The following is a 26,806-nucleotide window of genomic DNA, read 5'->3' as shown; positions in this document are numbered from 1 at the left end:
TTGCAGTACATATTAAGGCACTTTTATGCTTACATTTAATCCATGCATGTTTAATGCCCATTCAAACCTATGTTCATGTAAATGGGATTCCCATGGGATTCTTCATGAGTAAGAAGTTCAGAAAGTCGTTTAAACACAGAGATTTTGTTGATGAGCTGAGGCAAAATGTTAACAATCTGTGCAAGCTTTCCAAGAGCAGGGTAGAACTCAGCCTGTTAAAATACACAGACACAAACAGACAAGAAAAAATGACTCAGGACATGTGTATAGCTGTGTTATCTTAAGCATAGCGAGACCAAAGAGTTGGCTGGTACTTTGGGAGTGGTTTGAGGAGACGCTTGGCGGAGGGACACGAGGACTTTGAACAGAGGATCAGGAGATGCCTTGCTGTCTCCTTTAATGGCTGTGTTAAATTTCTTTAAAGAGTTCTTTATGTTGCTCCTCAGAGCCTCCTCAACCATGTGGTCCACCTTTTCGATGTAGGTCAACCAGTGCTGATGGACCTATTTAACAGTCACATTTAAATAATAAATAAATGCAAAAGCCACAAAAAATGCAAAGAATCTCTGGAGCAACTTCAAAAAATACTTAGTAATTTGAATGCATCTACTAATCTATGACTTCAGGAAAATAAAGCTCCTACCTCAGGACCATCATTGGAAAAGATGCTGTGGATGTGGGTCATGATATCAACAATACTTTTGTGAGCTGAGGACAATACTTCTACTTGTTTCAGCTGGTGAGCTTGCTGGTGTTCCTCAAACTCCAATTTCCTGAAGGGCAGCAGTGTGCGGTTAACAACAACAAATAAGATTATATTAATATACAGTATATATATGTTGATATATTTTTCTAATCTCTATAGGCACACATAGAAGTGAGATGTGATTCCTGACCTGTACACTGTTTTTCCATCAAGGTGAATCAACAATGCTTCACTAATCTGATGACAAATGTTGGTGATGGACAGATCGGACACTTTGTAATTATCAATAACCTGCTGGACCTGAAATTTAGAGAACACATTAGTCACACTTTGTCATCTATACAAGCAAAACCAAGGCAGCACCATGTGTTCACTGTTCAATAAACAATGGCATTCATCTTTAACAACACCTTTACCATAAATCTTATTTTAGAAATGTCTGCAAAGGTATAACATGACTTGAAGCAACCTTGCCAACATGTAGCAGGCAGTCCCGGATGAAGTTGTTGCTTTCTTGCTTGGACAGCCATTGGAGTCTGGTCAGACCTGGTTGAATCCTCTTATCAAGGAAACTGATTTTCACCCAAAATAGGTCGAGCTCATTGGGTGTCAGCATGTCTTTAATCCTAACACAGAGTCACAGATCAAATAGATGGGAGATAAACATGGAAACCTTGTTGTTATTTATCTGTGTTGTTTGTGTGTTTAAGACCTGTTATATTCTCTGATTAGCAGCAGGACCCTTTCCCTCAGGCCTCTGAGGTCTTCCCATTCCTGGTAAATGTCCAATACATTCTGTGGAATATCACACTTCAGACGATCCCAGTATTGTACCTCAGAGAACAGACTCAGCAACATGCTAAGCGACAATAAAACAAGTGGAAATCAGGCAAAAGTACAAAAAGAAATGTTTTTGACTTGTATGTTCTTTGCCTGGTGTAATTTGACCTACTTGTCAAAGTTGATTGCCAGCTTAGCAGTATTGTCTTTGCAGCGCACCATCAGTGGCTGCTCCAGTCTGTTGAGATACTCTCCATCCAGCTTCTGGCTCCACTCTCTAAAGCTCTTTTTCACTGTCTCATCAAAAATGTAAATCATCTGCCCATAGTTCAATATGAGCTGCTTGCGACTATGAGAGTCGGGTAAGGGAGCCTTCTGAAGCACCTGGAGGGAAAGTAAATATCGTGCAGGTACCACATTTGCAAAATATGCATGTTCACTTGTTGAGTGTAGACAGTAATCACCTCATTGAGACTCTCTAAGCGAGACTTCAGGGCTGTCACCCAGTGGGCCTGACCTGCTATGGGGGAAATGTGGTCAGGAGGAAGCTTCATCCCATCACAGAATGTCTTCTTTATCATCCCGAGCTCTTTATTAAAAATATGAAATACGTTCTCTGCCATTTCCTCGATAGAGCGCCGAATTGCCTGCATTAGAGACGAATGAAAAAAAAGGAAAGTTGATCAGAATACAACAGTTATACATCCCTATGTGAGCTTTTCTGTGTGTGAGTGAAGATTTCATGTGTGTGTGCGTTTGAAAGAAAGTTACCTCACGACCGGAAATGGATTTAAAAATGCTCAGGGTTCGCACCCCCTCCTCCACCGTGTTCACTGTCTTAAAGATTGAAGTGATGACATTTTGCATTTTAACCTCCAGAGTCTTTATTAATGTGCAGAACCTGCACACACGCACACGCACACGCACACGCACACACACACACACACACACACACACACACACACACACGTTAATAACTTAAAAGCCATCTATGGAATATTGTATTGTCAATGTAATCTGATGGAGATCAGTGACTGCAAAGTAGTAGTAGGTGAGAGTGTAGCCAGAGTGCATTGGATGGTGATGTGTAGGATGACTCTGGTGGTGAGGAAGATGACGTCGATAAAGGCAGAGTAGAGAACAAAGTTGTGGAAGCTGAAAAAACACAGAGCATTATGTGGTTTTCGGGGAGGATCTGAGACTCTGGGTGGTCAGGAGGTACTTCCAGATGATTGGACAACTACACCTCATGCGATCAGGGAAACATGAAGGAGAGTGCTCTGTGCCTCATCTGGAAGGACAGTAGATTAAGAGACTTGGTGACGGAATGAGGAAGTGCAGGAGTGCAAACATAGAAAGAAGAAGAGGGAAACTAGAGGACTGAAAGAGAGTAGACAGGAGTACAGTGAGAAGCAGCGTAGCGTGAATGTAGAGGTGGCAATGGCCCAACAAAGGGTGCACGATGACTTTTATGCTAGGTTGGATAGTAAAGAGGGGGTGACTGATTTACACAGGTTGGTGAGGCAGAGAGTTAGAGATGAGAAAGACATGCAGCAGGTTAGGGTGATTAAGGAGATGGAAATATGTTAACAGAGGCCGGACATGTGAAGGGAAGATGGAATTAGTATTTGGAAGAGCTGATGAATGTGGAAAATGAGAGAGAACGAAGAGTAGAAGAGGTGACTGTTGTGGAACAGGAAGTAACACAGAATAGTGAGGCTGAAGTGAGGTAGGCAATAAAGAGGATGAAGTGTGAAAAGGTTGGCCCTGATACATGTTGGTCCTGATGAGATATCTGTGGAGGTAGGGAAGTGTCTAGGAAAGGTGACAGTAGATCTTAGACAGTGAGGGAATGCATGAGGATGAAGAAGTGTGCTGGTGCCTATTTTTAACAACAAGGGAGACGTGCACAGTTGTGGCAAATACAGAGGAATACATTTGATGAATCATTCAATTAAGTTATGGGGAGGTGTAGTGGAAGCTAGACTAATGGGCAGAAGTGAGCATTTGTGAGCAGCAGTACAGAGAAGTTCAGAGAAAGCTGTATTGTGTCTTTGTAGATCTAGCGAAAGCTTATGACAGGGTACCCAAGGAGGAGCTGTGCTATTGCATGAGGGAGTCTGAAGTGGCAGAGAAATATATTAGAGTCGTGCAGGACATGTATGCTGTAAGACAGTGGTGAGAAATTCTGTAGAGGAGTTGGTGGAGGTGGGACTGCATCAAGGATTAGCTCAGAACCCCTTCTTGTTAGTTATGGTGATGGGCAGACTGGCATATGAGGTAAGAAAGGGAAAATCCATGGAGTATGATGTTTGCAGATGACATTGTGATCATTATTGAGAACAGGGAGCAGGTGGAGGGACATCTAGAGAGATGAAGATTTGCCCTGGAAAGTAGAGGCATGTAAGTTAGCCGCAGAAAGACAGAATACATGGGTTTGAAAGAGAGGAACCCAAGTTAAGTGGAGAGGTTACAGGGAGTAGAGATAAAGAATGTGCTTGTATGGTCAACAGTCCAAAACAATGGAGGGTGAGGCGAAGAAGCGTGTGTAGGCTCAAATGGGTGGAGAAAAGTGTGAGGTGTGATGTGTGAGAGAAGCGTATCGGCAAGAATGAAATGTAAGGTGTACAGAACGGTAGTGAGAATAGCCATGTTGTATGGTTTAGAGACAGTGGTACTGCAAAAAAGACAGGAGGCAAAGCTGGAAAGAGCAGAGATGAAGATGTTGTGGTTCTTGTGGAGTGGCGAGGATAGATGAGAATGGAGTACATCAGAGGGACGTTACATGTTACATGTTTTGGTCAGAGGGGTCAGACTAAGATGGTTTGGACATGCACAGAGAAGGGACAGTAAATATATATGGGTAGAAGGATAATGAGGTTGGAACTGTCAGGTGGGAGGCCTAGAGGAAAACCAAGGAGGAGATTTATGGATGTAATGAGAGAGAACATGAAGTCAGTTGGTGTGAGAGAAGAGGATACAGAGGATGGGGTTAGAGGAAGGTAGACGATTTGCTGATGAGCAGCCAAAAAGAAAAAAAGAAGATTTGTTAATAAATAATAAACCTGTTGTATTTATTGCACCACGTGTTGTCCATGACATCAAGAATGCTCTTGTCAACAGAACGCAAGTCTTGCAGGCCAAGATGCAACTGCTTTTCAATATCGAGAAGATTGCAGGTGAATCCTTGGCCCTGGGAACCACTGAAACATGGCAGAGATGTCTGCTGTCCATCCTCCCAACGTGCAAACTGATGCTGGCAGTCGCACACCTGAAAATAAAGGATATAAACAGATAAATTTGCAGAAAACCAACGCTTACAGTCACCAGGGTCCGAGTGCATATTTTCATTTTAAATTATTCACAGTCCAAGGAGGTCACACTGCTATGCCAACATCTCAGTATGTTTATCAGAAAAAAGTAGTTCACCTCAAGCAGATCTTTGATCCTCTGAATGAAAGCATCAATTACTACAAAAAAGCTGTTATGGTCTAAGGCCCAGCCTGTTGGAGAATGCCTGAGGGGGAAATAATACAAGACAGCTTAGAAGAGAATCACAAATTCACTCAATTTAATTCAGAGACAAAAAAAAATATCTGTAGATTAAAACATTACTTCCCATATATTTAGTTAATTTATAGTCACAGATTTAATATCAATCTTAGTCCATACAGATAAACAGGTTTTGTGACAGGGTTTTTCCTACTTGTGGTGGATTTCTGCTGTGTGCAGGTAAACTTCCTTAAAGGCAAGACAACACTGCATGCAGTCATTGAGGATTTGCTTGCTGGAGAAGACAAAACCTTCAAATATTCTGTCCAGAGAGATGCTTTGGAAGCACAGGCGGATGATCTCATTGCTTATCTGGAACATATGACGAAACTTAAGTCACAAAATACTGTAATTTTCGGACTATAAAGCGCACCACTATATTGGCCGCAATTTTCTATGAAAAATCCACACAAAGGCCGCGTCATCACAAAGGCCACATTCTATTGGCTGATAAGGGTGACCTTCAAATGTCTCCGCCAATCAGGACAGGCAGGTAGGCGGGCTGCTGTACTCCTGTTAGGTTTAACAGAGATTTCCATGTTTCAAATAATACGTTTCCTTTACTACATGAAGTCTCCTCCTCACTGCCCCACGTCTACACATCAGTCCATTTACAGCTTTTTATGGTCACTTTTTACCGGCTAAAGACTGGTACACCGCTTCGTCCGTTCTTCTTACCAAGAGTTACCGCGGAGTGATCCCAGTCTGGACTCTCAGTCAGAATGTGGACGCAATCGCTTCTGAACAAATCCAATGTGGTGATTTGGCAACTTTATGCTGTTTGTTGTTTCTTTCTATTACAAACTGGCTGACTTTTACTGTATCTAGGCTGCTCTGATCTCCGCTCCGTCTCCGTCTGTCAGTTCTAATTTTGTAAGCTTCTCCATCAGCCTCAGAGTCCAGATCACCGATCACTACTGAACTTTTTGGCGACATGAAGCTTGTAAAACTGGAAAAAATGCACAAATTAGCCACGTCATTGTTTAAGCTGCAGGGTTCAAAGCGTGGGAAAAAAGTAGGGGATTACAGTCCGGAAATTACGGCACTGCTTTATTTAAAATGTTGATGTAGTTTCAAAGTTGAATTAAATGCTTTGTGCAGCAGACAAGGAAGTTCACCTGTTGTTTTATTTCACTATCAGCTCCGATTCAACTTCATTAGATGTCATTTTGTGCTTTCGCTCACTCAGCTCTCCTACATTCTCGATCTTGATCATGCATCGATTTGCGATGCAATCTTATTGAATTCCATTCCCCATAGTAAGTAGGGAAACAGCGCCACCAAAGTATTTTGGTACGCAAGAGCACCCTACTGTATATTTCAGATCTCAGTAAATCCCCCCCCCCCCATAGGGTATAAGGCAGTGTTAACCCCTTTAGATAGGATGCCAGTATATTGCAGGGCTTGACAGAGACAAGTTGGGGGTCACCCAACTTGTATATGGCAGATTAAGGGGGTGAGTGGGTAAATAACAGCCAGGTACCTGACGAAAGAGGACTGCAATCCTCTCACTGGTGTTGAAGTGTTTGGACTTTGTCCATATGATACGGATGAGGTTGATGATGTGTTTAAGTTTTGAGGGAATTTGACTTGGCTTGAGTTGAGAGAGCTCTTCACAGGGCTCCTTTAGTATGGACAAGTAGGCCAGGTTGGACTGGGCCTCCACAGAGCCCTCCTGAGCAGCACACATAACAAAAAAAATAGTATTTAGCTAATATGTAATATTTGGTAGAGGAAATCCAATTTGATTGTACATTTTTAATTTCATAAGATCTCTTACCTGTATCTCTGTGGTCAGTTTGCTGAAGCGTGAAACATATGGAGACATGGCAAGTTGTAGAATATTTTGGATTTTCCTGACTGCAGGCTTTTCTAGTTGCTTGCTGATATCTGACAGTTTGTTGGAGCGATTCCTCCAGAATTCAATCTCATCCAGTGGGCCACAGCTGTCCCCTTTCTTGCAAATCTCTTGGTCCTTGAGTGCCTCTTTGATCTGATCCACCCACATCATCACAACATCTAAGGAGAAACAACAAGTGACTAGAGAACAGAAATAAATTATAGCTGCTTCAGCAATTGTCAGGGCCGAGGCAGTTTTAGGCTAAGTTAGAAAATTCTGAGTGAATGGTTAATTGTAAAATTGACTTTATGAAAAAGTGTTCATGATATCAACTCATTCACACATCAATGAGACAGAGCGGCCATGCAAGGTGCTAGTCGACCATTTAGAGCAATATAGGGTTCAGTGTTTTGGCCAAGCTCTCTACCAACTGGTATAAAGTAGAAAGATGATTAAAAAAAAGGTGACATTCTATTGTGAATTTACCATAATTTGAAACTTGAACTCACAATTTCGGGCACATGAGACGATGCTCTATGTCACTGAGGTAATTAGCAAGAGAAAACTCTGGTACATTTGTTTAAAACTTCTCTCGCATTATAAGAATTTTACAGCTGCAATGATTAGCCAATAAATCAAAAAGTCAAACACCACAACCATTTCATGATGGTCAACCGCTGAGCTCATTAGCAATGTCACTTGTAGCTTCACTAATTGACTAAGCCAGTCACTTGTGTGCAAGACAGCAGCTGTTAACATTTAAGGGCAGATTTCAAAAAGCTTTCAAAACATCCCCTATTACCACAAAGATCTAAAAATACACCAATTGCATTTAGACAGCATGGAGATTAGGGTTGGGCACCGAGAACCGGTTCCTAACGTCCGGTTCTGGAACCGTAATGAAGATGTTTGAATTTCAATTTGTTTTTTCGATTCCTAAATGTCCGCACTAGTTTGTTTCCGCGGGGTTTGTATAAGGTGCGTTCAGAGGAATGTGACTGTAGTGACTGCAATTTCTCCTGTGAAATCTGTGACCTGTTGACCTGCACAACGCAAAGAATCGGAATCAAGAATCGTTCAGAACAGGAATCGAAAGTGAGAATCGAAATCCAAATGATGCCCAGTCCTAATGGAGATGTTGGTAATTTGTTTTAAACAATGATTTCTTGGCTCCACAAGTGACACTGATGTTTTGGGAAATGCCATTTTTGCATTGACTTCAACTGTTCACATGAGAGTGAAATTCAGAAAGTTCAGGCAAAATTGTGAGAAAAGTTAGATTTAATCAGTTTTTACAGTATTGGACTTCCATTTTCAGACCCACTTGTTCCTGTTTTTCAGGGTCGTGGAGAGTTTTGGACTTCATAATTTGCAATTGGTTTAAATGTACAAATGTTTCTTCAGTATTGGAGCTACATTTTGTTAAAATCACATATCTGTAACACATATGGTTGATTTGCTGTGAATTTAAAAAAATCTTTAACTTTTTTCCAGTCTGGCATGGAATTGGACCTTTGTGTAAAATTTGGTGATTGTTCGCATATGGGAAGCAGTGCCGGCCCTAGCCTCTCTGGCACCCTAGGAGAGATTTTCTTTTGGCGCCCCCTTATATGCCGTTTTTTTATACCAAGTAATTGATTTTTACATCATTGTTATATTATTATTATCAGAATAATTCCTAACACTTGCATAGTGGTCTTCACCATATCCACATAGATGCTTTACATAGGGAGAAAACATGAGCAAAATTACTTTTTTGACATTTTATTTAATTATGATAAAAAGGTTTCACATACACATATAAAAGAACATTAACAAGTAAATAAAAGCCAATTTAAATATCTTAGTAACACGTTCAAAATACATACTATCAATATTATTAGAGTAAGGCATTACACAAAAACAAAACAGATTAAAGATAGATAGATAGTGGTGGGTTGGCTCATCAAGTATTCTTTTAAATTTAAATACTTATGACTAAAATGTTTCACTACTGACATTCACATTTTGTGAAAAGATGCAAAACTTCCAGATTCAACAAAACAATACCGAAATTGCAGTAAAGAACACACGTCAATTTAAACAATTGCAGTTCGCAGAGGTATTGCACAAAGAAACTATCCTGTATAAATAGTGTCCATTTTCTGGTGGTGCTTTATAAAGCACCTTTAACCAACAAAAGCTAAAAACAGAAGCCCCGTCCATTCTATTCATCCTTCAGTTCAGCTTTACAAGTTTATTCTCCTGGTTTTCCTGCCAGTTAAGTAATCGATGACATCGTCACATTTCCTCAGTGAATCTGAAGGGGAAAAAAGAATGTGAACCTATTAGCCTGTCTATCAATCAAACCAAGTTATAGGACATGCATGATGTGATTAGAAATTGATAAATATTTAGATATTTATAAATATAAAAAAAAAAATTTGAGATGCCGCACAAAGCAGATAAAAGTAGATGAAAGTTATTTATTATTTATGAAGTAGATTGACACAGAATACTAATAAAACACAAGTTTACATATAGAATACAGTTTTATTAAAAGTAAAAAGGTCTCGGCTAAATTAGAAATATTAACGTTCTTCTTCATAATTTCTGCATCTATAATAGGTTTACCTATCTATAGATCATGTCAAATCATTTATATACATACAGTATATATAAAAATAAATAAGCCCCCATGTATAAAACACAAACTGTGATGTCACTTCTTACATGTACTGTACATAATAATACATAGTTCTAAAATGTCGTTGAACTACAATGAAATAAATGAACAGACCGCTGTTGCCATGCAATTAATGTTTTTGTTATGCTAGTATTTTATCTGTTTCTGTTTAGCACTAGCTGCTAACATGCCTTAGCATGGTCGCTCTGCTAGCTTGGATTCATAAATTGTCATGGATCTTCAAACACTGGCTTACCTCTGGCTTTTCCACGTTTTCCTCCTCTTCTTTCCATTGTTTTCTTCCCTGAGCACCAGATCATTAGTCGGTTGTTTAGATATGACGCCATGTGCTGCAGCAGTAAACAGTAAACCACTGGTCTGAGCTGCCCTGGGTTACGCCTCAGACAACCTGTCAATCCATTTGCTGGGCGGGAGTAAAACTATTTTTTATTTTCATTAAAACTAGACTAACTAATTATTAAAAATACTAACAAGTTTAGTTTGCTAATAATGTCAGCGCTTTGATTGTTTAATTAATTAAAAAATATATATAGTTAAAAAAAATGTTTAAAAAAATAAATAAATAAATGAATTAAAACTTTTTGGCTATGCCACGGGCTGGACCTGATGGGAGGTATGATTTCCTCCAAAAAAAAAAGAAAGAACATGCATGATAACATTAAGTTCCCAGAAGCTTATGATGCCTGGCCAATAATAATGAAGTTGGACACAAAAACATAGAATCAATTGTGGGAACAAAGAAGAGCAGATAATGGTATTTGAAAAGAGGATGAAAAAATACACATGAAAATAAACATTTTGGGAAACAAAAAGAAAAATGTGTGAGATAAGAGTATAGAAAATGTATATAAGAGTTTAGAAAAGTCTGATAAAACATTCCATTCTCAGACAAGGTACAAAACAGATGTACAAAATCTACATTATCTCTTGTCATCCAAACTCACTTTCCATTCTCTGCACAAGCTTCTTGTCCTTGACCGCCTCCTCTGCACTCCACTGTTGAGCCTCCATGGGAATATACAGAACCGTCAGGCCCATTTTCTTATAATAGTGATCTGCAGAGGTGTAAAGATTACTGATATATTCTACTCAAGTAGAAGTACCGTTAGTTGATTGAAATTGTACTCAAGTACAAGCAGTGTTAGGTTAGTTACTCTAAACTTGTAATATATTTATATTGTTAGTTACTGGGATAAAAATTGTATATATTTGAATTACAATAATACTGTTTGCTAAAATGTAACTGAATTACACTACTTTGACTTACTGTGAGTTACTTTTGGTCCAGAACACTAATAATATCACACTGATAGTGTTTGAACAACATCAGTGTAAGTTTTGTTTCAAATACTTCTGCTGTTTCAGGAGCAGAAAGCTCTTTTTTGTTCCCCATAAGTTAAACTTAACTATAAAGATCATCTTTTTTACCTCAAGTAATTGCAAATAATGAGAAAACCAAGCAAATATGCAATTAAATTAAATATGCATGTAACTTGAGTTACTTTAATTGTAACTAGTAATATATTACCACTTTTCACTTTTGTAATGAGTTACATTACTGAGTTACTTCAAAAAGGAATATATTACTGTAATATATTACAGAAATAACTAGTTACTCCCAACACTGAGTGCAAGTACAGTAAGTCCTACATAAAATACTCCAGTACAAGTAAAACGTAGCTCAATTTAATAGTACTCAAAGTAAAAGTTACTAATTTCTTTCACTCCACACGTTTATTTTTGGTAATAAATCTTACCTTGGTTCCCTTGCATACAGTAAACATCTCATGAATTAACATCTGTATGAAATAAAATCATTATTTAAATAAAATAACGGCAATTAATTCAATGCAAAAATTTTTAAAAAATTGTCAGGCTCCATGTATAGCTTAATTGATTAACTCTGAAACTGAGAATATAACCGGCATTCAATGCATTATGTTTAATCTGATTGGTCGGCTATGATGTGATGCATTTGATAGTTAATTTTTTGCAGTTTCACAATGTTTGTTGATCATTTTAAAACAAAACATTCATAATTTACTCAGTAACGGTTGAGTGTAGAAATGCAATGAATGACTTTACTTCTTTTAAAACATACTTAAGTACAAGTAAAACCACTGATTTAGAAATTACACAAAAAAAGTAATAGTACCCATAAAGGCAACTCAATTACAGTAATGTGAGTACTTCTAATCTGTACTATCTGTATGAAATGTATATAAAATCAAACATAATAAGTTAAGCCCATTCTAAGCAGCACATGGACCGATGATGTGATCAGTAGCATTTGCTCAGGGTGTTTATCCGTGTACTGTAAATGCAGCACCAATACATTCCTGTGTGTTACCTGTAAGGTACGCTAGGTAGGAGTGCATGTCATTGGTGTAGTCGTCCTTGAAGCTCCTCTCCCTGCAGGCGTCAGCAGCTATGGATGGTGCATGTAAGCAGGTGATATCATGAAGAAGACTCTGTAAGAAGTTAGCCCGCACAGTGCAAAACTGAACGGCTGTATGGAATGTTTCAGCTATTATCATGGAGCCTGATGTCCGGATGAAGACGCACAACATATCCACCATCTGTGCCTAAAGAACACATTTTTGCGTGAGAAAATAAGAAAATATTAACATTTAGGAAGATGAATGAAGTGAGCGCATTGATTTTAATACAGAAACAGTTGTGTCATATAGACATTATAAGAATGCTAAACAAAAGCATTGTAATAAACAACAATCTGGTCGTTTTTGCTGAGATTAGGATTGAAGGAAATACTTAATTGAGAATAAATGGAGACACTAGAGAAAACAAAGCATCTAAGCATGTGAAAAATTGAGAAAAATACCATTGAAGGCATGGAGTACTGCACTTGAAGTCCATCAGGTTGCATGTAGACCACCATGGTTGTGATAGAGGTATTCTCAATGAATGAATCCACAGCCTTCTTATTCTCCTCTGTCCATGAGTCCTCAGTTACGTCAGGCAGAGCCACGAGACGAATAAACAGCTTCCAGTGGACATGCAGATAAAATAGAAATGGGTGAAAAACATTGTTTGTATATATATATATATATATATATATGTGTGTGTGTGTGTGTGTGTGTGTGTGTGCGTGTGTAGTGAATAACATTCTGTTGTAGATTAAAGGAGAAACATGAACGACGATGTTCACTGACGGAGCTTTACCAGCCGAATGGCCACATAGTGATCCACTTCATTTTTTGTGAATTTCTCCTTTCCCAACTCCTCTTCCTCACTCGGGCTTTGAAAAAGATGAGGAGAAAAAATTATTGGGACCTGGCAAATGTAGGCAAAATTTGTCAATTCCATTTCTTTAGAAAGCATGTTAAGGAAAATGTATATATATATATATATATATATAAAAAAAATTTTTTAATCAATTTGTTAATATTCAAAAATACAGCAATTACTTAGAAACCTACTTTTATACACTTTTATAATAATATAATTACCTATACATTACATTTATTAGTGTCTCTAATAACAAAAAGGCTCTAAAAGCCATGAATATTTGTACATCCTACAAAGTATTTGAATGTATTTTAACCCCCTGGCACATTTGCTGTATATTAAAGATGTTATATATGATGTGTATACTGTTTAGGATATCAGAAGAAGAAGAACATGTACATGCATCAATCTTAGTTCTAAAGCATATATATTTAAGAATACATATAATAAAAGTACTCCAATAATTATTGAACCATTTTATTAACATAATATGAAGGTCTTCTTGCACTAATTACTCTTGTGTTTTTATTTTTGCTAATTTTTTAAAATTCTATTTTATTCTAATATTGTAAATACCGTATTCTGTTTTTCTTTATTGTTTATATACATATTTCATCCCAATGCACCGTGAAGTTGAGCTTCCACTAAGCAATAATAATTGAATCACTGGTGATGATGTACATTGGTACAAGGGCATGACAATAAATAATCTTGAATCTTGAATTTTGAATCATATGCATTATAAAGTCTATTCAGTTGAATTTATTTTTCTGTCACTATTCAGTCTATGCACTATAATTGGGCTTCCACCTTAGAAGCTCTTAGCACTTACCCTGTCCGTGAAAAACCTGTAAAGACTGTGTCAATTCTGAAAATCATTTCTGATTGGTTGAAAAGGAGAAAAGAAAAACTCCTGCTTTAGACTACAATAGTGTAACCTTCAGTGTCAAACTAAAAAGGAAACAATTAGAATTAATGGTAAATGTCCAACTAATTTTAGCCAAATTCTTAATTCATAAAGACAGATTTCTCAAGACCCCATACATTTGCTTCGTCAATAAATTTCAACTTTATATTCATTAAATCCCTACAATTTATGGAGTGAAATGAAGTCGACTAATTATTCAAAAATGATGTAACTAAGTAAACATAACAGATATTAAGTGAAAGATCTAATTTTTATATTGTTGATGTTATTTTAGGTTAATGAATTTTTCTTTATCTTACTAAGATTTATTTTCTTGACATTGTATGTTGTCTATTATGTCTGTGTTATTTATTAGGTCTCTGTTCATGCTAAACATACAATACGTAGTGTTTGCCTGACTGTTTTAAATGAAATGTAATAAAAATCAATTGGAGAAAAATAACACTGTAAAGTCAATGTAATTATTTCCATCAAACTTATTTGATTAATGTCCGATATAAACAACTCATTTTCAGACATTAGAAAAGCTTTAAACTCGTTATAATGTCGAACCTTTTTTCAATGAACTATAGATAAAAAATATAACTAAAAAAAAAAGAAAGAGAAAATCTAATAAAAAGCATAAGAAACAATTTGTTGAGTTACAGTTAAAACATCGAATAAGAAATGTTGTAAATGTAAATGTGTAAACTTTAAACTTACGGTTCCATTGTTAATTCTCAGGCCACAGCATTCACCAGGTATAACTATCAGTTCTACGGTGTGTGTTAACACCAACAGCTAATGTCTGCTTGTCTCCATGGAAACGTGTGGTGTGGTCGTCAAGGAAACGTGTATGTGTGTGCGGACCTTGCAGTGGATTGAATAAACAGAGCGAGAAGCCCCGCCCTCAGCTGCTGGGCTGAATGGATCCATTACACTTGTTAGATGACGATATTAAATGTTATTTAATTAAATGAAACAGAACACTGTATCTCCCAGACGTCATTGCACTGGCAAAAAAGCACAGAAACTAAAAGTTATAAAACTATTTAGATACTAACTTGAGCAATATAAGCCTGACACATCAATGTTTACCAACATTTTAAAATCCTTATTTGTAATGGCTTTAAAATGCCATTTAAAATAGCTCAAACACCATTCATCAACTGCTCATGGTTGTATTTAACTGGTGTCTTTGGCCGTGTGCGGACTGGTGCCAGGAATTTATTTATTTATTTAGAACAAACAACAACAAAAACGAATGAAAAGGAAAACGAATAAACTGGGATGACTTTGTTGTAATTTGCGCTATACACATAAAGTTGAATTGAATTGAATAAACAAATCATAATAGATTTGATTTGGACATGGGACAGGAAGAAGCCTATGCTTGTCATGTCCTACCCCCACTCTTCACCATAACTACTGCAAAATCTATTGAAATAAACTCAATTGACAATACAAATATACTCCAATCGAGAAAAAAGATAACAAAAACTAAATGCACAGGTCTCATCAACATCTGTGAGATTTACATTCTCCTTCTTCATTGCTGTACTTTTCAAAGATATATTTCTGTACATTTTCTTGAACTGCATTATATTCATACTTAGTTTAATCAAGATCATTCCACAAAATATATAATATATATAAAAACATAGAATAAAATATTGTCTGTACAGCAGAGAAATAAGACGTACCCAGGTTGTTAATACATTAGTCTATTACTGTTAAGCTTGCAGTACCTGGGTGTTCACCTCAACAACTAAATGGACTGGTCCCACCTCACTGTTGCCATGTACAGGAAGGGCCAGAGTCACCTCCACCTCCTGAGGAGACCCAGGTCAGCAGACCCCTCCTTTAGGACATGCTATGACTCTGTGGTAGCCTCTACTATCCACTACGCTGTGGATAGTAGCTCCCTGAACCCACTGGAGGAGGTGGGGGAGAGGAGGATGGTAGCAAAGCTGACATCCATCATAGACGACACCTCTCGCCCCCAAAATCAGACTGTGGAGGGTCTGAGCACCTCCTTTAGTGGTAGACTCAATCACCCAGCGTGATACTCATTCCTACAGGTGTTCCAACTTTTCAGTGTGGGAACATACTGTGGTACCAAACCCTAATGAGCATCAGGTGAACAGTATGAACGTAGTGTGTGTGTGAGTGTTGGTGGTGGTCGGAGGGTCCGATGGCGCACTATGGCAGCCTCGCTTCCGTCACTCTGCCCCAGGGCAGCTGTGGCTACAACAGTAGTTTGCCACCACTAAGTGTGGAGTGAAAGAATAATGCCTTAATTCTGTAAAGCGTCTTTGAGTGTCTATGATAAAGCGCTATATAAAATTGATGCATTATTATTATTAACAGTAGTGTTCATGGATTCCATTTCTTTTTAAACTCAAACTGCTTATTTGTTCTATGCTTTCAGAGTGCAATGACAATAAATTTCAGTAAAAAACTGGAAAAAGTGTGGTGTTCTAAAACTTTTGACCAGTTATCATTGATATTTCTATTTATGTAGAGCTCCTATTATTGTATTGTTTATTTATTTTTTCTATCTTTATTGCACTATTTTTCAGGTTTTTCTGTGTTGCCGTCTTGAGTATATTTTCACAGAGGACTTGTCTGATGATGCTGACATGAACAATGTAGAACATTGTACTGTATGCCCAGGCGAACACAGTGGAGCGTAAATTTGGATTTTGTACGGACAAAGTGAAAATAATGTTGTTCAAATCATTTGTACACTTCTGTACACAGCGCACCTTTGGGCAAACTATAAAAAAGGAACTTTGCAAAGGTTGCAGGTGGCATATAATGATGCTCTGCGTGTGCTTCTCAGGAGGCTGAGATGGTCCAGTGTGAGTGAGATGTTTGTCACTGCTGGAATAAACACACTGCGGATGCTAATGTACAGTATTATGTGCCGTTTGAATAAGTCGGTGAATACAGTAATTGGGTACCTGGTTGAATAAAGAATACTTTACTCTTAAACAGGATGTATTACTGGGCTTTTTTTTCTACCAAAATTAGATTTACCTGACTTGGTTCTGAGTTTGAAAAATGTTTATGATAACAAAACTTCTATTTCTCTTTCTGTTCTATCAATGCTGATTTAATGTTCCATGAATTCACAGTGAGATGCTTCATTCTGTTGGACATTTATTTGAGCATCAGTCCTGATCCAATGAAAGTACAGAGTACATACTCCATCCTTTAACACTTAAAAAAATGTCATGACACACACACAGGAAACATCAGTAGCTGAACCAGGCCGGCCTCTTCCTAGGCCTCTCCACAATCCTCTTGTCTTTGTCCTGCTCCCGCGGCGTTTCCCCCTCGTACAGAACCACAGTCTCCACAGTGGGGGCCTTCAATGGGCCGTTTTCCATTTCTTTGATCTGCATCCGGATCAGAGACGTCTCTTTGCACACTTTAGCGTAACAGAAGCCACACATGATGTGTTTCTGCTTCAGGTGGCCACACTCTGGACACGGCTCGATGTTGTTCTGAGACAGAAGAGGAAACACACAGTAATCATTAAGGATTTCAGAACAAGTTCAGCCTGAGGAAATTAACGTGTTGAGGACAAACCACAGTGAGCATAGTGCAGGGGGTAAACATGCAAGACAAAAAGGCATGTTTTTTCTTGCAAAAAATAAAAAAATAAATAAATATAATATATTGCATATTGTGACTATGACTAGCTAGTGATGTTTGCCATTAATAAATCCTTTCATTGGGGGAAATGAGAGGACAGTGTATTCTCTGTTATCTAGTGGAGGGTGCAGGGAACTTAGAAAAAAAAACCTAAATATGTTTCCTTACTTAGTTCCACCTGGCTGTCAAACCATTAGAAAGGCAGGTTAAAATGATAAAACATCAAGAAAATATGGTTTATCATGATATCCTGATCATTCACACTTTAATGTCTTGGATCTCCATTAATAACAATACAGTAGGTCCAAATGTATGGACACCCCATTATATTAAATCACAATGAAATGCACAATCTGGATTTGATCAGGATGAAGCTTAGTAAGGTAATGGAGAAACCAACCTGATATAACAGAGGCAAATTTCATCAACTTTGGTTAATTACAAACAGAGAGATTGTTTTTTTTATTTTTTCCACTAATGATGAGAGACGGGGATTATTTGATTTTTGAAACTGATCCAGAATCAGTTAATTGATCTGCATCCAGTCCAAAATGTTATGCAGTTTTCCAGGGCCTAAGGTCTATCTTTGGTATAAAAAAAAAAATTGTCAAAGATCTCTCAAGCAGCAATTCTCAACTAATGGGTCGGGACCCAAAAGTGGGTCGCGGACATGAACTGGGTGGATCGCAGACGGCTGGTCAAAAATAAATAAATACTTGATGTCTCTCGTGATGGAATTGTCTTTTATTTTGATAGAAACTTTTCTTTTGACGCTGTGAAATGAATGTTACACAAGAAAATATATACAGTAGATTCATGTTTTAAAAAAGATTATGTGTGTGTTTTCAACAGCAATTTTTGAAAAACTATATTTGGTTGGTTGAAATCTAAAAAAAAATGACCGTGGCAAAATATGGGTCCCGAAGTGAGACCAGTAGAGAACCACTGCCCTAAAGTACTTTTGATGTAATCCTGCTAACAGAAACATTAATAAATAAATACATAAACGTGGGTGAAAATAAACATCAATAACTAATGTGAACTGTAGTGGACAGAAATGAGTAGGCTGGATGTCAGGAGGATGAAAAAGAGATAAAATGGTGATGATAAACAGAGGTGAAAGGAACAGATTACAAGTACTCACGTTACTGTTATCGAGTTGCTTTTATAGGTACTTGTACTTTTTTTGAGTCTATTTCTAAATTAGTAATTTTACTTGTACTTAAGTATGTTTTAAAATAAGTAAAGTCATTCATTACATTTCTACTCTCAATCATTACTGAGTAAATTATTATTATTATTATTTTTTTGTTGTAAAATGATCAACGGACATTGTGAAACTACAAAAAATTAAATAACCAGACAACAATCAAATGCATCACATGATAGTTGACCAACCAGATTAAACATAATGCATGTGCCAAAATGTTATTGAATGCTGGCTATTTTCTCAAAATAAAGTTTTTTTTTATTTTGAATTGAAATCGTTGGTGTTATTTTATTTTAAAAATAATTGTACATTTTGACAAACCTTTCATTTTATACAGATGCCTTTGTGAAAATAAATTAAGTTCCAATTATGCAAGATTTTGTCTCTTTCTTTTTAAGTTTATACATGAGATGTTTACCGTATGCAAGGGAACCGTGGCAAGATTTGTTACCAATAATAAATGTGGGGGGTGAAAGTAACTGATAACTTTTACTTTAGTTTGAGTACCATTTAGTTGAGCTACTTTTTACTTGTACTTGAGTATGTTATGTATGACTTACTTGTAGTTGAGAACAATTTAAATCAAGTGACAATGCTTCTACTTGAGTAGGATATATCACTACTCTTTACACCATGATGATATAGAAGTAATGATGCCTACCTTAACTTTAATCAGTTTGCTCTCGGATCTTCTCCTGGTGCGGTTCACCTCAATGGTGCGTCTCTTTTTGGGTGCTGCCATCCATAGGATGCTGTCAGTAAGCTTGGGGTCCTGCTCCGGGATGTGGGGCTCCTGGTCCAGCTGAGGCAGCAGGCTGGGGCCGCTTAGGGCCGGACACAGTGCTGTACATAGGGAACGGTGGTACAGATTATACAGCAGAGAAACTTAGACAAAGACTAGTTCCTGTCAGGGTGTGACTGTGTTAATGTTGTTGTTGTCGGGTGAAACTAAAACCCGGAACCATCCAGAAACATTTCATAGACATACCAGAGACAGAGTGAATGTGACCCTGTACTGCATGCACAGGCTGTAATATTACCAAGTTTATTATTGTACCAGTTGTTAGAGCTTCTATCTTTACCAGAGAGCAAATATTTATTCATGGTTATTGTTTTCCAAAGTTTAAATAAGCTTCATTTTCCGGCGTGTAGTTCCTACTGCATAATAAAAGTTTATGAATATTATTTTACTATTGTATAGTTCCTGTTATGAACATATACATACATCTGAATGAGGCAACCTTTTGAAATAAATAAATACAACTTAATAATACACACAATGTTATAAAAATATTTAAAACATAAATAAAAAGAAGTCAGTTTTTACTTCTGAAGTGTAATTACATGTGACCCACACTATCAGCTGGTTAGATCATGTGATTAGTTTGTACTATGATTACAATTTTAAGAAAAAAATAATAATAATAATAATAATAATAATAATTAAAAAAAATTTTAAGAAAAAAATGTTGTAGTAATTCCGAGCACTAGAAACTAATCACCGGTAAATACAATCCGAGACAACAATAACCAGAAATAATTATTTGCTCCCTGGTAAAGACAGTAGCTATAATAAATGGTACAATGATAAACTTGGTGATATTACAGCCTGTGTATGCGGTACGGAGACACATTTACTCTGTCTCCGGTATGTTTCCGGGTTTCAGTGTCACCCGTTGTTGTCAAACTCACGTAGTTGTGTGTCCAGTCCGACCGCCTGTATCAGTCTGCTTTCAATGTGAAGCAAAGAGCTTCTCAGGCTGTGAATTAACGCAGACAAGTTCATCATGTTGGTCACCGCGTTTTGACTCTTCAAACACTCACGGTCACGCAGGAATAACACGTCATCAGGAAGCGACGAGCAAACAGTACTTCGACTGCTAAATAATGGGCTGGAAAACCTTTGTTTTGTGTGTCACTGCCCTCTTGCGGTAAACATTCCTAACTTTACTGACGTAAATGAAATAATAATAATAATAATAATAATAATAATAATAATAATAATAATAATAATAATAATAATAATAATAATAATAATAATAATAATACCAAAAGATTAAAGTATTTGACAGGACGAAGATGCATTTGGGGAAAAAACAGGAACAAAACAAGTTAATACATAATTGCAGATATCTTAAAAAAAAAAAAAAAAAATTATAATAATTCCACACTTGTGATTTGTGTAAAATAATTTCCTCGGCTCTTTGTGATTTTACCATTAAGTGCTGACAAAGTGCTTTATTTCGAGTTGTCATTTGGCCTTTACATGTTGTACATTTTGATGAAGCCTTTGCAAATATGAGTGATATGTTATGTCAGAGCATTGGCAATTTAGTGTGATTCTCTGTAAATTATGGATGCAATTCCTTTTATGGGTTTATAATAAATAAATAGTAATCTTTTGAGCTTTAAAAATATATAAATAAATGAATGAAAAAAAAAAAGCCATGGCCAGGTTTTTCATACATGAGAATTGAATCTCTACAATAATTTCACACAATATCTTAATCCATTACAAGCCATAAACTACTTCACAGACTGTATACAGACAAAAAGTATTTCAACGCTTTTCACTTACGATGTTTTCTAATTTATAAATTTGCTGAACACATTTTTCTTTGTGTATCTATTTCACTTTTGTTTCCAAATCGGAAAAAGTACAACACGTTCGTTCTGAATTGATTCATTTCGATTAAATTTATTTTATTAATTCCACCCCTTTTTATTATTATTTTTTAATTATTTATTTCGGACAAACAACAATTTTATACCATAATAACTAAAATATACAATAATGCAAAAAAATTCCTAAACTCCCATACACCCAGTACAATATATTTAAATATGTAATGACAGTTTAATGCAGATATCTAATTCCGTCAGTGAGCTAGCAGAGGATAGTGGATGTCCACGTGGGGCACTGCAGACGCTCCACATCAGAAGAAGAAGAACAAGATGGCGGAACGAGGCTACAGTTTCTCTCTTACCACTTTCAGGTAAACTTTGTTTAAACAGCCACAAGTCGGTTGAATAGCGCATAACCTATTAATTTATGATTAATTTAAAGACTTTGGTGACAATGCGGGCATGTACTTTGTTCTGTGGATCTTTTAAGATGCTGTTTGAGCGGTTTCTGTGGCTGATGCACTGTCATCCCCGGCTGAATGAAATAGGCTAACATTAGCCTGGCAGCTAGTTACGAGTATTTAATGACACATTGTAATGAGACAATATATATGAAAGCTATTGTATGGGGAAAACTAATAACCGCACGACATGAAATTAGTTATAAATTAAACGTGGTTTAAGAGTCGTCATGTAGCGCAATTTTTTTGTTTTACTTTCAGTTTTGTCTCAGCAGTTCACCGTGCGTTTCAGATTAAAACGCGGTAAATGCCTGTATTCCATTATAATGACTTTGCATTTGGTGTTTTTCTTGCAGTCCTTCGGGAAAACTGGTGCAGATCGAATATGCTCTGGCAGCTGTAGCAGCCGGAGCTCCCTCAGTTGGTATCAAAGGTTTGTTTTTTTTATTATTATTATTATTATTATTATTATTATACTGTATTTAGGTTCTAAACTAAGATGAACTGTTGACTCAGACATTGATCTATTATATTATATTATATTATATTATATTATATTATATGATATGCCTGGTTTTGAATGTGCAAAGGGTTTTTCTGAGTAAGTTTTGGTCATTTTATGGATGCACCATGTGCATCTTTGTTGTCTTTATGATTCATTTTGTGTATTTTTTAAATCTTTCTGTTTTAGTTTTATATTTGTGTACTTTGGCTGAGAATTTTTTGTGCCTCTTGTTGTCATTTTGCGTTTTTATAAAGTTATTTTGTGTATCATGTTCTATTCTTTCCAACTTCTTTAAATACCTTTTTTTGGGGAATTTCTTTTGGGGGGATGCACAAAATATGTGTTGGAGTTAATTTCGAAATGCATCGTTTAATTTGGCAGTGTTTCCCTAATAAACAATAAGGAAACAACCATATTTATTATAAGTACCCTAAGCCTGCAGGTCCATGGGATAAATAACATTTGAGTTTTATTATCTTTATTAAAGAAGTCATACATACAAATAGAGTTGAAACTTTGATTGCAGGGAATGTTAAGCAAGTGTGACGATGCTGTCTTTTTTTTCCAGCGTCCAATGGAGTTGTTCTTGCAACAGAGAAAAAACAAAAGTCCATTCTTTACGATGAGCAGAGCGTCCACAAGGTGGAGCCCATCACTAAGCACATAGGCATGGTGTACAGTGGCATGGGTCCAGACTACAGGTGGGTGGTCTGTCTGCATTGGTTTGTTCTGTATTGCTTCCAGTCAAACAAAGATAATACTTTTCAAACTATACTCAGTATTTGTAAGTGTAAATCCTTCCTTGGCGTTGCTGCTTTCCCGATTGTCACTTTTTTTTTTTTTTTTTTTAGCTTTGGAGATCTATGTAATGAGCTTGTGGTTTATTTTTTTTTGCTGTGGACCCCTGGCTCTGTTGTGACTAAGCTCTCGTATAGTTTTAAATGTACTTGTGCTGTGCTTTGACAGGGTTTTGGTGCGGCGAGCTCGGAAGCTCGCTCAGCAGTACTTCCTGGTTTACCAGGAGCCAATCCCCACAGGCCAGCTTGTCCAGAGAGTGGCCTCTGTCATGCAGGAGTACACACAGTCAGGGTGAGTATGCACAAAAACTCATCATGTTTTAGATTAGAGTGTATTTATTCATCTTTTGTTCCTCTTTAGTGGCGTGCGTCCATTTGGTGTATCACTGCTGATAGCTGGGTGGGATGAGGACCATCCCTACTTGTTCCAGTCTGATCCATCTGTACGTTTCTCTCTTACTTTTTTTCCCCCTCATTATGAGTAACGATATTAAAGGTTTCATTTTGCTGTTAATACAGGGTGCATATTTTGCATGGAAAGCCACAGCCATGGGAAAGAACTACGTTAATGGGAAAACATTCCTGGAGAAAAGGTATGTTGGATAGACAGAAAAATGAGTCTTATTCAGCGAGTTCCCTAATTTACCAGCTCTTTAAGATAAGGTGTTTCTGTTCTGTTTTTCATTTGTGCTCATCTTTGTAAATATTAAGAAAATCCTTGGAACAACAAATAATGGAGGAAATAAGAACTGATTGTGACATTTGTTCATTTTTAGGGGTCATTTTTACATATTTTAAGCTCCGGTTTGTGGTAAAGAGGAAGTGATGTGAATATACTGTAACTGATTATCACGACACCTTTTAGAGGTTATGGATTTTATATTTTAAAACCGATTTTGTAATTCAGGTGAGATTGCCCCTCTCTCTCTCTCTCTCTCTCTCTCTTCTCTATTTGTCCCCTAACAAATGGTAGGCATATACGTTTACTGTAATTAATAAATCATTATGCTAGGCCTTGGCGATATATTGTGTTTAAAAAAAAAAAAAAGATGAATTAAAGTTTATTGTTGTGGACAATTGAAATAATAATTTTTTCTTCTTTTGCTACGGTGCATTTTTTTGTCCCCGTGAGATTCCGTAGCTCCCCCCTTCTTCTTGTCTCTCTCAGTGCACACACAGCAACAACATTGGTATAATGGTAATAGAATAGTGTCGTCAATTGTCTGGAATTGGTTTGGGTTGTAGCGACAGACGTGCAACAAGCGAGTGCAGCTGCAAGGTTTGTTTAAAGCAACAAAAGGCAGCAGCACAACAAACTTATTCCAGCATCTAGAACAGAGGCATCCAGCCTAGTGGAAGAAATGCAGCACTTTGCAAAGAGAACAAGACAGTGACAACAAACTAAAGCTGACAGTGGTGATATCATTAGCCCAAACTATTACGTTTATTTTCTGCAGCTAGAGACATACGGTCCAGTGGAACCAGGGACGAGTTGTTACATAAAAGTACTAAACCTCAATAACAGACCTTCATATTCTGCACATCAACCAAAATGTGACGCTTGTTCATGTATTCAGGGATGTAAGTGGCACTGTTTGTTTTAAAACAAAGTTTAACAAAGGTCTTAAGTTTGCAGTTTATTATCGTTATTTATCAATCTCTGATTTATCATTTGCATACAATGTGCTATGCTATCTTTTTATTTACAGAAGTATTTTATTCAAGAAAGAAGTTTGGCCTCCCTGAAGAGTCACTTTATTTATATTTTAGAAAAAATATTTTAAACAACGTGCTATATATAGCTATTAAAGAACCATAAAGATTTAGAAAAATCATGAATTATTTTACATTTTTCTTCAGGTTACTGAAATAAATGTTTGTTAATGTGTTTGAAAGTGGTGCAGCTATTAATGTGAACTTTAACAATTTAGTCTCCTTTCAAACTACAAATTATTATTTTATTTTGGCACGAGGTAAATAAAGGTTAATTTGACCAAATAAAATCAAAACTTTTTGGAGACATCTTTGTACTTTCTGTTTTCTTTAAAAAAGTAGGGGAAAAATCGTAAATGTAATTTTATTTCTCCATTTAGGGCAATGACTAAGTACTTTAAGGTGAATTGGTTGGTTTTGCTGGTAAATAACTTAATAATAGTCAAAATGATCTGAATTGCGATAAACATGTCATTGTGATTTTACAAAGACAAAAATGTGATATGAATTATTTTCCATATCACCCACTCCTACTTATAATGCTTATTATAATCTTAATTACTTTATTTTTCTTTAGATATAACAATGAACTGGAGCTGGAGGATGCCATTCACACCGCCATTCTGACACTAAAGGTGAGTAGTTTTTGCACTTTTAGAAATCTTTCTATGCATCATTATCATATAAGTAAAATGTATTTGTGTAGTGCTCTCACAGACAAAAGTCACAATGTGCTTCACAGTAGTAAAATAAATAAAATAGTTAAGAGCATGCAATCAAGTATAACAAACACAACACTAGGTCAGGTTGGATTAGAATAGAAGCTAAAACCAGTAGGTTTTTAGGTCCTTTTAAAGGCATCCACTGAATCCATAGAACTGAAGGAAGTTAATTCCAAAGGCGGGGCGCGGTGGCTTTGAATGATCGGTCTTCACCAGTTTTAAAACAAGTTTGTGGGACCATCGACAGGTTCTGTCCAGACGACCTCAGTCTTGGAGTTGAGCTTGTAGGGCATGATTAGGTCAGCGATGTAGAGAGGAGCCATTTGAACAGGCTGTTGCAGTAGTGTAGCCGTGAGGACACACAAGCATGAATAATCATTCTGAGCTTGTCCCAAATATGCTTAGTCATAACTACAAACTGACTATTTGTCTTTTTGATGCAGTTGTAATTAACATCCCTCTTTATTGCAGGAGAGCTTTGAAGGACAGATGACGGAGGAGAACATTGAAGTTGGTATTTGCAACGAGGCTGGCTTCAAACGACTCACCCCAGCTGAAGTCAAAGATTATCTGGCAGCCATTGCATAAACGTAGGACCAGGGGAGATAGGACTCAGGTCACGTTTCATACAAGACTTGACACGTTAGCCTCATTTTATAGATCATCTTTCAGCTTGAGCTTCAACACAGTGTAAAATATTCAAGGTCACACCCTGAAAACTGGCTGTATCTTAACTAGTGTTGTGATCATTAACATGAAAATACAGGTTGCCTGTCCGGTTGTATTGACGTCTCATAAGCAGATATATAAAAAATTCTTCTGTCAGTTGGAACACTGAATATAAAATAAAACAAAACTATAAGATGTGGCTAATGTGTATAAAAATGAAATGTGGACTGAGAAGACCTCAAGATCTCAAGTGTTGCTTTGGATCCTAGTAAAGTTAAAGCTTACTTTTTCAAATTATAACACCACCTGTCTTTTAAACGTACACCATTGCATGAAGAAGTAGGATAACTTCTTGGATTCAAAGGAAAAGGGAGATTTTGCAGTTTGGATCTATCTTTAATTTGTAATGTTTTCTCCTTTTTTTTCATGCTAGACTCAGTTCGAAACTTTGTATTTCTCATACCTGTCAAACATTTAAATAAAATAATGTTGAGCTGGTATTTTGCCATTGTTTATGTTGTGGACTTTTATTCTAAAAGAGTGTGGTGGGATTTGCTCTGTCACACAATCTAGGAGACACCAGAAACTCCCCTTTTGTATCCATATTTGTTTTAAAGAACTAGTTTGACTTACGCAACACCGCCGAAAACGCGCTCCGTTGTGTATTTTGTCTTATTACATTCCATAGTTAGCTTGTAATTAGCGGTTTTACGAGGATTTA

General features: G+C 36.8%; 3 protein-coding genes across 3 annotated transcripts in view; 1 reads left to right on the top strand and 2 right to left on the bottom strand.

Moving 5' to 3' along the window:
• Positions 1-14,540, bottom strand: part of dnah2 (dynein, axonemal, heavy chain 2) — a 63,821-nt gene extending 49,281 nt beyond the window's left edge. Inside the window, 19 exon segments of the mRNA XM_028470712.1 lie at positions 68-212; positions 315-503; positions 644-773; positions 897-1,006; positions 1,176-1,332; positions 1,419-1,565; positions 1,659-1,870; positions 1,951-2,133; positions 2,258-2,387; positions 4,552-4,757; positions 4,916-5,003; positions 5,193-5,350; positions 6,522-6,713; positions 6,819-7,057; positions 10,509-10,619; positions 11,915-12,149; positions 12,407-12,568; positions 12,748-12,823; positions 14,444-14,540. Coding sequence (XP_028326513.1) covers positions 68-212; positions 315-503; positions 644-773; positions 897-1,006; positions 1,176-1,332; positions 1,419-1,565; positions 1,659-1,870; positions 1,951-2,133; positions 2,258-2,387; positions 4,552-4,757; positions 4,916-5,003; positions 5,193-5,350; positions 6,522-6,713; positions 6,819-7,057; positions 10,509-10,619; positions 11,915-12,149; positions 12,407-12,568; positions 12,748-12,823; positions 14,444-14,451 — 2,878 coding nt within the window. The 5' untranslated portion in view covers positions 14,452-14,540.
• A 2,332-nt stretch (positions 14,541-16,872) lies between these two features.
• On the bottom strand, positions 16,873-20,465 carry mrpl32 (mitochondrial ribosomal protein L32). Its single transcript, XM_028471328.1, has 3 exons — positions 20,286-20,465; positions 19,255-19,436; positions 16,873-17,232 (listed from the first exon to the last, which is right to left on the bottom strand). The coding sequence occupies exons 1-3, from the start codon at positions 20,380-20,382 to the stop codon at positions 16,981-16,983; spliced, it is 531 nt and encodes a 176-aa protein (XP_028327129.1). The 5' UTR covers positions 20,383-20,465; the 3' UTR covers positions 16,873-16,980.
• A 1,029-nt stretch (positions 20,466-21,494) lies between these two features.
• LOC114478328 (proteasome subunit alpha type-2) lies at positions 21,495-26,181 on the top strand. The gene is made up of 8 exons (XM_028471327.1): positions 21,495-21,589; positions 22,036-22,112; positions 22,753-22,885; positions 23,151-23,273; positions 23,343-23,424; positions 23,501-23,574; positions 25,272-25,329; positions 25,888-26,181. The coding sequence occupies exons 1-8, from the start codon at positions 21,498-21,500 to the stop codon at positions 26,002-26,004; spliced, it is 756 nt and encodes a 251-aa protein (XP_028327128.1). The 5' UTR covers positions 21,495-21,497; the 3' UTR covers positions 26,005-26,181.
• The last annotated feature ends 625 nt before the right edge of the window (positions 26,182-26,806 follow it).

Source organism: Gouania willdenowi, chromosome 16, assembly GCF_900634775.1.
Source record: "Gouania willdenowi chromosome 16, fGouWil2.1, whole genome shotgun sequence".
NCBI classification, from domain to species: Eukaryota; Metazoa; Chordata; class Actinopteri; order Blenniiformes; family Gobiesocidae; genus Gouania; species Gouania willdenowi.
Note: the sequence above shows the minus strand (reverse complement) of the source record. Positions and strands in the feature narration are given on the sequence as shown.

Excerpts from the sequence above, each read along its gene's own strand:
- mrpl32 (XM_028471328.1), bottom strand. The coding sequence starts at position 20,382 with ATGATGAACTTGTCTGCGTTAATTCACAGCCTGAGAAGCTCTTTGCTT. Across the intron at positions 19,437-20,285 it reads CGGACTGGACACACAACTAC|CACTGTGTCCGGCCCTAAGC; the intron begins GTGAGTTTGACA and ends CCCTATGTACAG. Across the intron at positions 17,233-19,254 it reads GCAAACTGATTAAAGTTAAG|AACAACATCGAGCCGTGTCC; the intron begins GTAGGCATCATT and ends CTTCTGTCTCAG.
- LOC114478328 (XM_028471327.1), top strand. The coding sequence starts at position 21,498 with ATGTCCACGTGGGGCACTGCAGACGCTCCACATCAGAAGAAGAAGAAC. Across the intron at positions 21,590-22,035 it reads TTCTCTCTTACCACTTTCAG|TCCTTCGGGAAAACTGGTGC; the intron begins GTAAACTTTGTT and ends TTTTTCTTGCAG. Across the intron at positions 25,330-25,887 it reads CCGCCATTCTGACACTAAAG|GAGAGCTTTGAAGGACAGAT; the intron begins GTGAGTAGTTTT and ends TCTTTATTGCAG.